The 17501-nt window shown below is 37.3% G+C and overlaps 2 protein-coding genes across 2 annotated transcripts in view; one reads left to right on the forward strand and one right to left on the reverse strand.

Moving 5' to 3' along the window:
- The window catches only part of IRAG2 (inositol 1,4,5-triphosphate receptor associated 2), a gene marked incomplete at its 5' end in the record, with an annotated part of 119124 nt that overhangs the window by 15100 nt on the left and 86523 nt on the right, over window positions 1-17501 (forward strand). Inside the window, one exon of the mRNA XM_081310802.1 lies at window positions 16179-16359. Coding sequence (XP_081166928.1) covers window positions 16179-16359 — 181 coding nt within the window. The remainder of the gene's footprint in view (window positions 1-16178; window positions 16360-17501) is intronic.
- Window positions 10223-10714, reverse strand: LOC308658455 (cAMP-regulated phosphoprotein 19-like). The gene has a single exon (XM_081311158.1). It carries the CDS (start codon window positions 10667-10669, stop codon window positions 10331-10333), a length of 339 nt encoding a protein of 112 aa, XP_081167284.1. The 5' UTR covers window positions 10670-10714; the 3' UTR covers window positions 10223-10330.

Genomic DNA, 17501 nt, shown 5'->3' on the forward strand with positions numbered 1-17501 from the left:
GTCTTATACCTAGGTTTTTGACCTATTTTGACTTTACTTTTTGTATAGGATGAGAGATAGGGACCTAATTCTATTCTTCCAGTGTGGTGTTATGTTTACATATGAGGTGTTGCCCCCCAAAACTCATGTGTTAATGCAGGAATGTTCAGAGGTAAAATAACTAGTAACCTAATCAATAGATTAACCCACTTGATGGATTAATAATTTGAAAGGGCTACTGAACTGGATGATAGCTCTTGGCATGTTTCCTAGCCACCATATCCTGAGCATCTTTCCTTTACCATACCTTTCTGCCATGATGTGTTGCTTTCTCTAAGGCTAGAGCAGTGGAGATGAATGACCATGGACTGAACTTCTGAAACTAAGCCCAAAATAAACTTTTCCTCCTCTAAGTAGCTCTTGTCCTTTATTTTGGTCACAGTGACAAAAAGTGAACTAATATACTTGGATATCTAGTTTTCCCAGCATATTTGTTAAAGAAGCTGTCTTTTCTCCAGTGTATATTTTTGGCACTTTTGTCAAGAACCAGATGTCTGTAGTTATGTGGGTTTGAGTCTGTATCTTCTGTTCCATTGGTGTACATGTCTGTTTCTATGCCATTACCATTTGTTTTTATTACTATGACTCTGTAGTATAATTTGAAATTGGGTACTGTGTTTCCCCCAACATTGTTCTTTTTACTCAGGATTGTTTCAGCTAACATGGGTTTTTCTTCCATATGAATTTCAGGATTTTTTCCTAGTTCTGTGAAGAATGCCATTGGTAGTTTGATGGGGATTGCATTGAATGTACAGAATGCTATTGGTGACATGGTTATTTTAACAATGTCAATTCTGCCTATCTATGAACACAGGAGATCTTTCCATTTTCTAGTGTCATTTAAAAATTGTTTTTTCCAGCATTCTGTAATTTTCCTTGTAGAAGTCCTCAGCTCCTTGGTTAGACTACTCTTAGGTATTTTTTTTAAAGCTATTATGAATGGAATTGTTTTTCTGATTTCCTTTTTTGGTGGGTTTAGTATTAGTGTATAGAAAACTTAATTGATTTTTTTTGTGTGTGTTGATTTGTGTATTCTACTTTGCTGAATTTGTTTTTCAGATGTAGAAGTCTTTTAATGTAGCCTTTATGGTCTTCTTCTAATTATAGAATTGTATCATTTGCAAACCATGAAATTTGACTTTTCTGTTTGTGTCCCCTTTATTTTCTTCTCTTGACTAATTGCTCTAAAATTTCAAGTGTTACAGTAAATAGGAGTGGTGAAAGTGGGCATACCTGCTGTGTTCCTAATTTTAAAGAAAATTCATTCAGTTTTTCCTCATTCACTATGATGTTGGCTTTTGGTTAGTCATAAGGTAGCCTTTATGATGTTGAGGTGAGTTCCGTCTGTCCCTAGTTTCTTTAGGGTTTTTTAATTATTATTTTTTATGAACAGGTGTTGAAGTTTGTTTAAGGCTTTTTCTATATCTGTTGAGATGATAATGTGGTTTCTGTCATTGATTCCATTTATGTGGTAAATTACATTTGTTAATTTGCATATATTGGACCATCCTTGCATTCCTGGAATGAAATAAACTTAATTGTAATGTATAATCTTTGTCATATGTTGTTGAATATGCTTTACATGTTTTTTTGTTTGTTTGTTTGTTTGTTTTTTTGGTCTGGGGATTGAACCTGAGGAATGCTTAACCACTGAGCAACATCCCCAACCCTTTTTTATATTTAGAGACAGGGTCTTGCTGAGTTGCTTAGATCTTGCCAACTTGTTGAGGCTGGCTTTGAATTTTTCTCAGCCTCCTGAGCCACTGGGATTACAGGTGTGCACCACTGAGCCCAGCACTTTACATGTATTTTATTGAGGATTTTTACATCTATATTCATCAAGCATATTGGTCTGTAGTGTTCTTTCCTTGACATCTATTTATCTGATTTTGGAATCAGATTGATACTGGCTTTGTACTATTTTTTTAAAATTTTTATTATTGGTTGTTCAAAATATTACATAGCTCTTGACATATCATATTTCATACATTTGATTCAAGTGGGTTATGAACTCCCATTTTTACCCTGAATACAGATTGCAGAATCACATCGGTTGCACATCCACTGTTTTATATATTGCCATACTAGTGTCTGATGTATTCTGTTGCCTTTGCTATCCGCTAGGGATGTGGCTCAAGCGGTAGCGCGCTCTCCTGGCATGCGTGTGGTCCGGGTCCAATCCTCAGCACCACATACAAACAAAAATGTTGTGTCCGCTTTGTAGTATTTTTGAAAGCTTGGTCCTTGTCCCCAGTGCCAATTCAACACTGAGGACAAGGTTTTTAGAAAAGGAAAAAGTTTTATTTGCTAGTAAAAGAGAAACACAGGGGACTTCTGTCCCAGAAATCATGATTCTAACTGTCAGGGGGAGTAGAGAACTTTTAAAGAGGTAATTCAAAGGCTACATTTCAGCTGTACCTTGCCAGGGGCCTTATTTTACTGGTAGCTTTGAGAGACAGACCTTTCTTGGGTCTTGTGGTCTTAGAGTCTGAATTTATTTAATTCCTGTAGTGTGTGTACTTAATGACAAACATCTCATCCTAGGAAGGAAAGAAAGGTAATCATTGTCAAAGATAAGATGACCATATCTATGTGAACTTCTCTGTATCTTCTATTCCTTTGATTTTCATATTTTTTAAGTGATTACCATGTGCTTTTGTTACTGTAGTTCTGTTGTATAATTTGAAGCTGGGCATTATATTTCTAGCCTTGTTCTTATTATTTGGGGTTGCATCAGCTATTTTGGGCATTTTAATAGGTGTTACATTGAATCTTGTATATCGCTTCTGGTAATATAGACATTTTAACAATGTTCTGTCTATTTCAGAATATGGGAGGTTTTTTTTCATTTTTAAGATTTCTTTAATGTTCTATAAATTTTATTGTACTGATCTCTCATGTCCTTAGATTTATTCCCAAGTTTTTTTTTTTTTGAGGTTATTTTGAATGGAATTGTTTTCTTGATTTTTTTTTTCAGATTTATTATCAGAACATAAGAAAGCTATTTTTGTATGTCAGTCATATATGCTGCTACTTTGCTTAATTTATCAGTTCTAGAAGTCCTCTAGTGGAGATTTTTAGGTCTTCTAAGTATAGATCATGTCATCAGGAAACAGATAATTTGATTTCTTTTTTTTTTCCTGTTTATATCAGTTTCTTTTACTTTTCTTGCCTAATTGCTTTACATAGAGTTTCAAAAACTATTGACTAGGATTGGTGAGAGTGGACATCCTTGTTTTGTTTCTGATTTTAGAAGAATTGCTTTTAGTTTTTTTTCAGTATGATGTTGGCTTTGGGTTTGTTGTATATAGCCTCAATGATGTTGAGTTAAATTCTTTCTATCCCTAACTGTTCCAAAGCTTTTAGCATGAATGGATGTTAAATTTTGTTGAAAGCTCTTTCTGCATCTATTGAGAGGAACATGTTATTTTTGTCCTTAAATATATTTATGTGATAAATAACATTTATTGATCTGCATATCTTGAATCACTCTTGCATCTCTGGGATGACAAAAACTTGACATAGTATACAATCTTCTCAATGTGTTTTTTAATGTGGATTGCTTATTTGTAAAGGATTTTGGCATCTGTGTTCATCGAGAATATTAGTCTATACTTTTCCTTTCTTGATATCTTTATCTGGTTTTGTTATCAGCATAATACTTCATAGGATAAATTTGGAAGTGTTCCCTCCCTTTCTGTTCCATTAAATAATTTTGTGGAGGATTGGCATTAGTTCTTCTTTAAAGGTTTGGTAGAACTCCCCTGAGAATACAGCGTGTCTTAGATTTTTCTTTATTTGAAGGGTTTTAAAAATAACTACATTAATCTATTGTTTGATATTTGATTGTTTAGATTTTCTAATTTCCTTTTCTTGATTCAATCTGAGTAAAACATATATATCTAGAAATTTGAACATATCTTCTAGATTTTTTTCCATTCAAAATACTCCCTAATGAGCCTCTGGATTTCTGAAATGGTGATATCTCCCCTCTCATCTCTAATTTTATAAATTTGGTTCTCTTACTCTTGCTTGCTCTCTGTTAGTTTGGCTAAGGGTTTATTGATCATCTTTATTGTTTCAAAGTACTAACTCTTTGTTGCATTGACCCTTTGAATATTTTCTTATCTATTTCATTAATTTCTGGTCTGATCTTAATTATCTCCTATCTTCTGATTTTGAAATTACTTTGCTCCTCCTCATGTAGGGCTTTGAGATGTAGTATTAGGTTGTTTGGAATCTATTTTTTTAAAAAGTATTTTATTTATGTGGGCACTAAATACTATAACTTTCCTTTTCAAACTACCTTCATATATCATTTATTTTGTATTTGATGACTTTCTTTATGACCTAAATTATGGTCTATTTTGGAAAAGGTTGATGAGCTGCTGAGAAGAAAGTGAATTCATCTATTGTTGGATGAAATATTCTATAGATGTCTATTAGGTCTATTGTATTTATTATATTATTTATATCAGAAATTTCTTTATTGATATTTTATGTCTGATCTGTATATTAGAGGTGTGTGCAGAAATCATCCAGTATTATTGCATTGGGGTTTATTGGAGACTTAAGAGGAATTTGTTTTATATAATTAGGTGTACTGACATTTGGGGCATAAATATCATATACTATTGTTATATATTTTTTTGTGTGTGATTGCTCCCTTTACCAGTATGTACTGACCCTGCTTGTCTCTTCTGATTCGTTTTTGCTTGAAATCCATTTTGTTGGATATAAGAATAGCTACTCCTATTGTTTTTGGACTTCATTTGCATGAAATAAATATATATGTATAAATAAAATAATCTATCCTTATTACTGTCACCTTGTGGATATCTTTGCCTATAAGGCGAGTCTCATGCAAATAGCATTTACCTGGGTCTTACTTTTTAATTGACTCTGCCAGTCTGTCTTGTAATGAAGAAGTTGAGACCTTTTACATTCAGAGTTATTATGCAAAAATATTTACTTTTTCCTGCCATTTTCGTTCATTTCATATATTTAATTGTCTTAATTTAAATTTGCTTAACTGCTCTGCTAGTGTGCTTTATTCATTCAAGAACTTTGGCTTTTTAAAAATCTTTTTAAAAATATCTTTATTTTTTAAATATGTTTTTAGTTATAAATTGACACAATATCTTTATTTATTTTTATGTGGTACTGAGGATTGAACCCAGTGCCTTACACCTGCAAAGCAGGTGCTGTACCTCTGAGCTATAGCCCCAGCCCTAAATTCTTTTGTATTTACTATTTCCTTACGTATTTTCTGGATTTTAGATAAGTCAAAAGTTGAAAAATCACAAGTTACTGGTTTATCTTTAAATGTGACCCATGTTTTTCTCTTCATGCTTGGTACAGTCTACCCATATTCTCTGTTAGTCATTTTGATTGTGATGTCTCTTATATAGGTTCTTTTTTTATCTTGTCCATTTGGAGTTCTATATATGTCCAATAAGTGGATGTCTATATCATTCTTAAGTTTTGGAAATTTTTCTGCTGTTATTTCACTGAAAATTTTCTTGATGCCTTTCAACTGTTTCCATGCTTCCTTCAATACCAATGAATCTTAAATTTGATCTCTTAATGTTGTCTCAGAGTTCTTGTATATTCTGACTATGGGCTTTTATTTTTTTATTTTTTTACTGCTTGCTGAGAATTCAAGCTCATGTACTCTGTTTCGGAGGCCTGAAATTCTGTTTTCTACATAATCTAATCTGTTGGTAAAACTTTCAACTGAATTTTTATTTGATTTATTGTTTTATTTCTAGGAGTTCTGATTGGTTTCTTTTCAGAATTTCCTACAATTTTCTTTCATATCTTGCATTTACTTAACTAAATCCTTAGATATTCTTTTAGCTCCTTAGTCATTTTAATAATCAATTTTTATTTTCTTTCTCTGAAATTTCATTCCCTTCGTTAACTGTGGGTTATTTCATTGGAGGATTGTAAATTTGGGGATACATATTTGCCTGTTTCCTTTTGTTTTCAGAGTTCTTAGACTTGTGTATCAACCAGACCTTTGGAGAGTAGTTATCTCTTTTGTAATAAGTCTTGTGTTGTTGGCATATCTTAGCTTCACCACATAGGCTCAGCATAATGCAAGTGTTAATTTGCTCTCCAATATCTCTGTTTATCATTTCTTTAGTGCTGATTTAATTCACTCTTGGAGAGCTGCTACAACATTGTGCATTGTTCTGAGTCATTGTCTTAGAACCTCTGTTTTTGCTCTAGGAGCAGATGTCTATGATTAGAAATTGAGGGACCCCCCCCCCCCCAGCCATTCCTGCTTGAGGTCTAGTTGTTGTTTGAGATTTTTCTCTCCTCTACTGTGTTAAAGTATTGATGAAGCTTGAGCAGAGTTAGTTTGTGTTGTGGATGTAGCTCAGCATCAGATTTTCTACCTTGTGAGTTTGTAGTGACCCAGTCACTTCCCAGTACCCCTCAGAAAAGGAGGAAATAAACAATAGCAACAACAGCAGCAAACAATAATATAGCATTAAAATAAATGCTCAGTGCCTACTATGATATCTGCAACACTAATTACCACAGAAGGAATGGTGGGGTCAGCAATTAATAATTGCAGCAACAATAAGTAGCCACAAACTAGATCCAGCAAGAAAGTAGACATCAGCTGTCAACTACACCATCATCAGTACTAATAACTGCAACAATATAAATGGTAGGGACAGGGTATTAAGAGAAAAGGAAGTGGGGAGCGAGGCAAAAGAAAGTTTAAAATATTCAAAAAGTCAACAGGGGAAGTAGAAGAGAGGTAACAAATAACTATAAACATAGAGTAAAAACAAACAAGATAAACCAAATAGAGAACAAGAAAATTTGGCTATTATAGAGGGAAGAAAGTAACAAGAGACTCAAAAAGAGAAAACAAAACCAACTAATCAATCAAACCCAAAATAACAACAACAACAAAAAAAAAACCTAACCCTAAAAGATAAAGTAAAATAAAAAATGAGTGAAAAATTTTTTTTAAAAAACTACCTATGAACCAGTCAGCCCAGTAATCACTCACATAAATACACACCTGGTGGAAAAAGAGAAAAAGGAAAAAAAAGCCTTAAATAAAGGGCTTGTCTCTGCTGAGGTGGTCAGAACTGTTGACAAGGGTGGATGTTCACAGCTTTTACCAGACTGCCCTTTTCATTTCTTCTTGGGCTGTATACCCATCAGAAAAAAAGGGGCTGAGGGTTGTTCTGTCCTCCCTCTTTTTGATTTGTTCACAAAGCTGCCAGCTAAAGTAGCCTGGAACTAAATCTGGTTGTAAAGACTCTCAGCCTCTCTTCTCACCAGTAGAAAGTAGGACAGATGGGAAATATTGTCAATTGGACTTTGTCCAGACAGACTAGATTAATGCAGTCCTAGGGTTGGGCTGATGCAGGGTTCTACACGGGAAGTTCTAGCAACTGAGATTTATCTCTGATCAGACCTTTGGAACTTTTTCAGATAATATGTGCTCCAGATAAATCAACACACCCTAGGGCCATGCAGATACCAATCTCTGCTGGGCATCCAGATTTCAGGGGCCTCCTGACAACTTCACTCATAGGGTGGGGTAACCAACCCTCCCCAGATCATGTACACTCCACTGCTCATGAATGTTGTCTTTCCAGGATCAGACCCCCAAGTGTATTTGTGCGTGCCTATCTATCATCCGGACCTTCCTTGGCTGGTGCTGTGAGTCACCAGACCCAGAAGGAAAGTGAGCTAGCTGCACTTCCTTCCATATTCCCAGCCGGAATCCTCCTGGGTACAGTCCTCTCTGTTTTCATTTCAATCAGTCCGTGCCAGGCACATTCTAGACCCATATGGCAGCTGCTTTCCAGGACTGTGTGGCAATGCTTGCTCTGATCTGCCAGGCTCCCACAGCAGCAAGCCACAGCCTGGCCACTTTGAGATGATCTCCTGTCTCGGCTAGCTCTGCTGTGACCAGCTGGGAAATGGTATCTTTTAAACACCAGCTTCCTGTGCAACCTCCAGTTCAGTGCAGTCTACACTTCTGTATTCCACAGGTTTTTCCATGCCAAATTTTTTCACTGTGTTTCTTCTTCTTCCTGTCTGTGTCACCCTTCCTTCTGTGGTGAACTGTTACCATCAGCCTTGCCCCAGAGAGTTTGTTCTTGTTCTCTATTTGAAGCTCTCAAATTTGTCTCTATGATCCTCTGACTGTCTAATACTGAATTTCAATGAACTCCCTCCTTCAAAGCAGTACTCCTGCTCCTAGAATCCCAAGCCACAGAGTAACTAGAAAGTGCACTCTTCCTCTAATCTATCTTTGAGCTCCCTATGTCTTATGACATATTTATTTTTAAAATAAATCTGCCAGTCTCTGTCTAAAATGCAGAATTAAGACCATTTGTATTCAGTGTTATTTTAGAGAGGTGTGTATCATTTCCTCTCATTTCGTTTATTTCTAATGTTTGATTCATTGCTTGTCCTCATTTGCTTATCTACTCTTTTTATTTTTTAGGTGCTGGGGATTTAACTCAGGGCCGTGTGCATGCAAGGCAAGCACTCTACCAAATGAACTATATCCCCAGCCTGCTTATTTACTCTTAATAAAATTTATTCTTTGCCAAGCTCTTAGTTATTTTTATCTTCTCGTGTGTGTACTACTCCTTTAAGTATCTTCTGCAGTGCTGGCTTAGTGGTCATGAATCGCTCTAAGTTCTATTTTTCTTGAAAGGGTTTTATTTCTCCTTTGATTCTGAGGTACATCTTTGCCAGATATAATAATCTAGATTTGCTAGGTATTTTCTTTCAAGATTTGGAGTAGCATACCTTCCTGGGTGGGCTGTAGAATTTCTGCTGAGAAATTTCTGTTTCTGATGGGTTTCTCTTTGTAAGTGACTTGACTATAATACGTCATGGAGAGGTTCTTTTCTGATGGTTTCTATTTGGAGTTCTGAAAGTCTCCTGTAGTACTTTCTCATTACCATGGGAAATTTTCTGCTGTTATCTCACGAATAAGTTTTATTTGCCAATAGCCTGAATCTCTTTTCCCTCAATATTTTGTATCTTAAATTTGGTCTTTTAATGTTGTCCCAGAGCAATTGTATGTTATGTCCATAATTGCTTATTTTTTTCCTTACATTGTCTGGAAGTCGTAGTTTATCCACCTTGTCTTTGAGCCCTGATAATCTTTCCTTCTGCTTGATCGAGTCAAGACTATTGGCAAGACTCTTGACTGACTTAATTTGACTTATTCAGTTTTTCATTTCCAGATTCTGTTTGGTTCTTTTTCAGAATACCTATCTCCTTATCGAAATTCTCGTTCATATCTTGTATTGTTTCCCTTAGATCTTTCTTTATTCTTTCGATTCTCTGATCATCTTAACAATCAACATTTAAGATCATTTGGCATTTTTCCCACTTCAGCATGTATGGATTTGGTTATTAGGGAGTTATAAATTTTTAGAGGTGTCTTATTACCTCATCGTCTCATGTTTCCTATATTTCTATATTGATGTTGTCACCTCTGTTGGAATGGGTTTCTCTTTCACTGTCATGTGGAGGTATTTTTTTTTTTGAAAGGTTGTGCAAAACTACTGTATTTACAAAAATGGCACAAAAGTGAATTCAACAGTTGATGCACATGCATACTTCATTCACATCTTCAACAATGAAAGGTATTTAACACTACAAAACTAAATAAGAATACTAGCTTCAATGGCAGCTGTTAAGCACTGAAGTCACGTAAGTTACACCAGAATGGGCAAATATTGCCCAAGTAAAATTCTATTGTTAAAGCTGAAACAGGTTTAAGGCCATTCAAGTTCAAGCACAGTTATACAAATCTTTCAAAGCCCCTCCTATTTTCATTTGAATTTGTGATCTTTCTTCAAACTTGTGGCTTAAACTTCTGTTTGACAAAATCCAGAAGGAAAATATAGAAGAAATCAATACAGAGGTTACATTAAATAAGAGTAACATACACAGCTATAATTAAGATAAGTGAGGAAGGCAAAACATTAAAATTGTAAAATTTGCTTATTACTTTTTGGAACCTATATTAGGAGTTAGGTAATATATACAAATATTTTCAAGTAGATTACTTATGTTGCTCTAACATGTCCTTTTCATCAGTGCACTGTTAAAACTAATCAAAACCTCTACACATGTATATTCCCTTACAATAGCAGCACACACTATGGCTACCTGCAAAGCCGTCTCATTTAAATGACTTAGTGAATGAAAGGAATAAAAAGTGGATAAGTAACATATGAGGAGAAATAATGGGAATTAGAAAATTCATGCAGGTCAGCTCTTTTAATCAGCCAGCCAGCTTGCTAGCAACAAGGGATGGTTTCCATTGAGGAAGGTCCTGTGGAGTGGGAATATGGTCACCAGTGACCTCTGTCTTATCCGGGGCTGCAGTAGGAAGTTGCTTGTTCTTCATCTTTGCTTTTGCCATGTTGTAATCCCCAGAATCAAAATATTTTTGCCCTTTCTGCAATCGTTTCCTTAAAAAATCTGAACCCCCAGGCTTCTGTCCCAGGTGAGGATACCTTGCTTTTAATTTTGCTTCTTCAGCTTTCTCTGGACTAGTCACTTTATCTTCCATTTCCTTCTGCTCCTCCGCCGAGGCTGCCTCCGGGACTTCCGCGGACATAGCGTTCCCTCTGTCCAGCCGCGCTCCTCCGGCTCCGCGACGACCGAACACCTGGAGGTATTTTTAATGAGTTGCTTTTCTTTACTGTGTGTCCCAGGCTGGGGATATCACTCATGTCAAAGGACATGGCATGTTCAAGTTGTTATGTTCAATCTCCAGAACCACTTTTAGAGGCGAAAAATCATGACTAGTAACAGTTATAGCTTGAAAGCAAACGATATCCTAACACATAATAACAACTTATTTAAAATGTTCTCTATAATTCCAGTAACTAAAGAAGAAAGAACAGAATAGGCTGAAAATTTGGCAATAAAGAATATTAAATTAATCTAAACTACATAGAACATATAAATAAATTGGAAAAAAGGAAGAGCAAAAGAGGAGAAAGGCAGGAGAGAGAGGAGGATAACAAATGAGACAAAATACAAAGAGTATATAGATAACAAAGAATAAAAAAAAACCCAATTTAAGAAAAGGGGAGAGATAAGTAAAAATGAGAAGAGAAAGAAAGACAAAAGAGGGAATTAAAATGGGAAAGAAGAAAAAGGTAGAGCAAATGCAACTAATGAATTAATTTATAAAGAAATTTTATGAGCATAAAATTTCATAAAAGAATATAATAACAAAAAATAATCAGAACAACTCAATGCAGGCAAAATTAAAAATTAGGTAAGAAATACTAAAATTCCTCTATGTCACAGTTTTTAAGATGGAAGGATTTATTTCAGGGACTTGCAGATTCAAAATGTGCCAGGTGTTGGGAGTGCTGTGTTTACTCTTTCCCACATCTAGATCAGCATTCTGATCACAAAACCACATGGAACTCAGGCTCCAGAGCTTATCTTGGTTTTCAACCTGCTATGTTAGTGATGATTTCTATCCCAGCTCATTATGTTCTCTGGTGGCAGAGGGGAAATATACCCTCTCTAGCATGTATGGCTGTTTGGGGGTGGGGGGTTGTCAGCCACGTCCAGGAGACTATTACCACAGTCTAACTCCACCCTTCTCTCATACTGCTCATGTGACTTTGTGAGGTCCTCCCAGGAGCCCAGGCAACTTGGGGCCTCCTGCTTGAATAGAGGTGACAGTGTTGGTGAGTTCTTGGCCTGGCGATTGGAGGCCTCCCTGGTGGGAGTGACTGTGTGTGTGTGTGTGTGTGTGTGTGTGTGTGTATGCGCTGACTTCTTGGGGGATCTTGGTGTGCAGGGAAGAGAGTCCTGTTCCAGGCACCTGAAGGCATCTTGCCCTACTTCCATCTCCAGTTGGGAATAGATTCCCCACTTCCTTCAAAGGCAGTCTCCATGGCAATATGTGCTGCTATCTTCAGAGAAGAACATGGGGGAATTTTCTTCTCAATTCTGCAACTTTCACAAAAATGGCTTTCTACCACAGCTCTCCATTCACTAGCTAAGAGGGACAGGTATCTCACTTTTTAGCTTTCTATGCAGTGTCTGTATCAGCTAAGTTTAGTCTAATTTTCTCTTCCTCTGAAGCAATTTTCCCCCCAACTTTGCTTCTCTTTCTCTCCTTTTGTGTCCCCTCTTCTCCTGGCTCTGAGGGGTGAGGTTCAGAATGACGCCATCCCTCTTGCTCTCTGTTCCAGTGATCAGAATCTCTCTGAGTCTCTGTTTAATATCAAACTTTAATGTAGTCCCTTATTTCTCCCCCTTGCCACATAGCTGTTCCTAGCTATTTCCAATTCTGAACTGTAGAGGGTTTTTTTGGAACTTTCAGACTATTTCTACTCTGCCATCTTGATCTCCCGTCATTAACTCTTCACAAATAGTTGTGTGTGGGGTGCTGCACCTGTAGTTCCAGCTCCTCAGGAGAATCACTTGAACCCAGGGAGTTCAAAGCCAGCCTGGGCAATATTAGTGAGACCCTGTTTAAAATGTCTTCAAAATTCCTTTAAACTTATTAAGAGAGATTTAATCCATTTCAATTTCTTTGGGCTTTGTTGTTAGAGAGTTTTTATGTTCTTTTGGAGGCATCATATTACCTTATATTTTTTTTCTTTTCATATCTATCGGGCTCCTATGTTGAGATTTGTGCATAATCTACCACTTGGGCTAGCCTTCTTAGTGGCTTTTTCCTGAAAATGTATCTTGGGGTATCAGTTTGATAGGCAATATTGGTTTTTATTCTACCTGGGCACCTTAGTGTAGTCTTTTTGTAGCTGCTTTGGCTGTGATTAGTGACTTTGGGTGCAGTACATACTGGGGCAGAGTTGAAACCCACTCTGTGAGCCATGTCCAAGTGGGGACATACCAGTGTTCAGGCAGGTATGGTGTAGTCAGCAGAATGTGTGTGGTGTTCCTTCCAAGCTTGATCCTACAATGGAGTAGTGACCCCTGTTGAGTGACAGGGTTTCCTCGGGTACTGTTGATGCATTATGCTGCTAGTAAGGGCCTCTGGCACCGGCAACACCAGCAGTGTTGTGGGGCTTGAAGCACTTGTCTTCTGATCAACAGTGGTGTGGGCCCCCATGCCACATGGGGAGAGGTGGTGGTGGGAACAACAGCACCTCCTCTGTGGGGCTCACATGGAGTCCTGACAGAACTGTGTGATCAGAAAGGATGCAGGGTCGGGTGGCAGCAGGAATCATGGTGTTCTTCTCTGCTGTTTTGGAGGTAATACCTGCCTGGGACCAGGACCTTGGATGGTGCTGGTTACAGTTGCTCTCTGTGCTTCCTTTGGCTGTGCATGCTTGGACCCTGGGAGTTGCTCAAAGCCCCCTCAGCACACCCTTGAGTTAGCCAGCAGCAGGAACCATGGTGTTCCATCCTTGCCTGTCAGTCATAGGCACCTGAGAGGACAAACACCCTGAGATCCCCTCCATTCCTTTCCATGTCTCAACACCCATTCCTCATGGTGCAGGGCACCCAATAGGCTTGGGACAGAGTCACTCTGCTGGGCCCATTTGGTACATGAGGCAGCTATCTGATGATCCAGTGCAGTGGAATGTTTGTGGGAGTCTCAGAGATGGGAATATGGAGAGGTTTTTGACCCCTTATGCTGTTCAAATTCAGACAATAGGTTCTTTCTCATATGGCTCCTGCCTATAGCACCCTGAGGGTTCTCTGGGATTTGATAAGAAATCCTTTTCCAAAGCAAGGCTACTCTGCAGATTTCAGATTACTTATCTAAGTGGGCTGCAAGTCTATGGGTGTTGTGAAACTTTCAAACAGCTAAGATTGCCAGCATCCACACTGACAGACTTGCTGGAACTCTTTTTACTCTTAACCCTTCAGAGAGGAAATTTCCCTCTCTTCCTACCACAGACTTGAGATGATCTGTGGAGCTAGTATGGTATTTTTGTTCTTCTTTCTATGCTGTTGTCCCAGGTTTCTGAATTTTGCAAGATTCCAGTTTCCTCTGGTTTCCAGCACTCTTGCATGGTTACTCCTCTCAAAATGCAGCTATGCCCCTGTTAATTTGTAGAAGAGATGAATGCTGGGCACCTCTGTTTGTCCATTTGATTTTCCTAATAATGAATGCCTTGTACTTTTACAACTCATTTAACCAATCCACTTTAATTGGTTATTATTTTTTCTTTACTATAAACATACCATATAAACATTTCTGGCAGCAAATAATTTCCATGTATACTGAATCATAGTGGGGTTTATATATAACCAGAAAGCCTCTCTGCTTGGATATATGGTTTAAGGAATTATTTCTCTGAAGAAAATAAGGAATCATCTATACTTATTAGGAATCGAGTCATGCAGTTATGGAGACTGGCAAGACCCAAAATCTGAAGTGTGAATCACAAATCTGGGGTGTCAAGAGAGACAGTTTAGTTCATAATAGCTACGTTCAAGTTTGAAGGCCTGAGAAGTAGGAGAGCTGAGGGTGTAGCTCTAGTCTAACAGTTGGCAGGTTTAAGAGGAAGGAAGAGCCAGTATTTTAGATTGAGCCCAAATGCAGAAAAAAGAAACCAGTTTGTTTCCCAATTTGAAGGCATTTTCTCCTACTCTGGGAAGAGTCAAGTCTTTTGTTCTATTAAGGCCCTCAAGGGATTGGATAGAACCCGTCTTCATTAGGGAGAACTGTCTGTTTCACTTAGTCTATAGGTTTAAATGTTAATCTTGTCTAAAAAATCCTCACATAAATGCCAACATTTGACTAAATGTTTAACACCTTTTCAGCTTTGACAGTATGTGATAGAAGGTTTAGAGTTTTAGTGAGGAAAATGATGAAAAGGTATTTTTGTTGGCCTTTCAGGTTTTTGTCCCCAATTCTACTACAAATAAGGAATCAAATCATCTCTCTAATTTGCATAAACAGTTGTTAGTCAATGTGACTAACAAGAAAAACTAGAGGAGAAAAAGTGTACTTGGGCTCATGGTTTTAGAGACTCGGTCTGTGACCAGCCGACTCCACTGCCCTGGGCAGAAGGGTGGCAGAAGAAAGCTGCTCAGCTCATGGCAGTTTGGAAACAGAGGGGTGGGGAGCCACAAATAGGATATAACCCCCAAGAGCACACCCCCAATGACCTACTTCCTCTAGCCTACAGTTGCCTCCCAGAAGTCCATTCAAATTCAAGTTGATTAATCCTCTGATTAGGTTACAGCTTCCATAGCATAATTGGAATTCGATCATCTCATCTGTGAACATTGCTGCATTTGGAGTCATGTTTCCAACACATGAGCTTATTAGGACAGGCCATATTCCAAGTGACAGCAATTTTATTTCAGTTTCTAATCTTCCTGTCATATCTAAATAACCTATTGCATTAAATTAATATTTTCATTAAATGTATTCAGTTTCCTTTAAAATTTTCTCCTCCTCCTAATTATAAGACATTTTTCTGTAGGCCACCATTTACACTTCCTCAAGGGAAGAATTTTCAATCCTGCATCTCTCATCAACCTTCTGCTTATTTTTCCCCTTCTTGCCAACATCCAGCCAAAGGCAAGCCTTAGGTTGGAATAAAAGAGAAGTCTTATGTTTAAAGAAGATTGGTGTATCAATTAATAACAATTGGATGACTTCAATTTCTAATGTGATGGTAGGATTCATTTAAGAATAATTCGCCCCCACCAAAGTCAAAGTTTTTACTTTAAACTGAAATCTCCGGCAGAGGAAATTTTCCTTCACTAAATGCTTTCTCAGGAAAAACAAACAAAACAAAAAACAAACAAGAGAATTAGCATTTTTCTCACTTCCATAATTGTTAACTACATATATTATCAATATTTAAACCTCACAATAACTCTATATGATCAGTGTCTTCATCCTAATTTCACAGGTGACTGAGGCACTGAGAGAGAGGGAATTTTTCAGAGTCACATGGCTAGTAATCTATGGAACCAAGATTTGACTCCAGGTCCATTAGACTCCAACTGAAGGCCAGTGGTCTGTCCACTGTGCTGTGCCTGCTTGACAGAAGTCCAGGGTTATATGTTGTATTTCTAAGGTCCAAAGGGCCTAACAAAGTTTAGCATCCAATTCATTAAAATGTGTCTTTTTCCATCTTTCAAAATTTGCCTTTGTTCTTCCTAAGGCTCAGTAGAAGTGAGCAAAATAATAGATTACCTGCGACAAACAGCTAGCCAAGATTCTGAAGACACTAGCCTTGAAGAGTTGTGGAACATGCTTGATCCTGAAAGGAGAGACCCACATGTGGATCTGGAAACCTTCCAAACCATCAAGAAAGAATGGATGGCTTTCAGTATAAACAAATGGTAATCAGAGTCCCAGCAGAGTGTGTTTAAAGATTCTGTTTTAACAATCCATTATAATTGGTGGCTAATCATTGTTTTATGTGTCAATGGAAATACTATAATCCAATGCTTTTAGAATCTCCTGAAAGATTTTAAGCTGACGGTTGGGTCCCATCACCAGGATTCAGTGCATTTGTGCCAAAGTCTGATGATTTGTGTTCTAGCAAATTTCCAGGTAAAATTGCTGCTGCTTCTGGGATGGGCAGCCTTTGAGGACCATTGTCCTAATATGCTAATTCTGATAATGTTCCTTTTTGTGATTGGTGGGAAGCACATAATACATTCTCACTAAGAATTGAGCTGGCATGGGAGCCAAGTGAATTATCGATATCATCAAATCTCCAGGACATGCAAGAGTGAATTCTTTTAGGGCAGTAGGGCTGTAGATGCAGGAAGGCTAAAGGGAAAAGGAAAGGACTGTGGGTAGGAGAAAAAGATGAACAAAAGAGAATGGTGTCCATGACTAAGATGCCTTGGCAGATACTAGAGAAGTGCATTTCCTTTTTCAGGAAGCCAAGCTGCTGTGCCTGCTAGCCACCAATCTCCAGCTGATACATATGAGGGATGTGCTTTAACCAAAACAAACGAAAGAACCCTTCAAAACCAAAAAGTAGCAATACTTGCTAGATTTCTGGCACAGAAATCTAAGGATAGATAACTTAACGGAATCATCTAAGGAAAGATGACTTATCTTTCCTTAAGATGGATGATTTCCTTAAGAAAAAATATGTTGTATGCCATACATAGATTACCAATATAAGTATGCAAAAATATATAATTTTGCCCATCAATTTAACAGATTTAAAAGAATGACTTTGTTTCATGGTGTGGGTAGGTAGAATAAACCCTCTCATACATTATTGGGAGAAGTGCAAGTTGGAACAGTTTTTTATTTTATTTTATTTTTTATTTTTTTATTTTATTTTATTTTTTTATTGGTTGTTCACAACATTACATTACAAAGCTCTTGACATATCATATTTCATACATTAGATTGAAGTGGGTTATGAACTCCCAATTTTACCCCAAATGCAGATTGCAGAATCATGTCAGTTATACATCCGCAATTTTGCATAATGCCCTATTAGTAATTGTTGTATTCT

This window comes from Spermophilus citellus (genome assembly GCF_964194105.1).
Source record: "Spermophilus citellus genome assembly, chromosome: 10".
Taxonomy (NCBI): domain Eukaryota; kingdom Metazoa; phylum Chordata; class Mammalia; order Rodentia; family Sciuridae; genus Spermophilus; species Spermophilus citellus.

Excerpts from the sequence above, each read along its gene's own strand:
- LOC308658455 (XM_081311158.1), bottom strand. The coding sequence starts at position 10,669 with ATGTCCGCGGAAGTCCCGGAGGCAGCCTCGGCGGAGGAGCAGAAGGAA.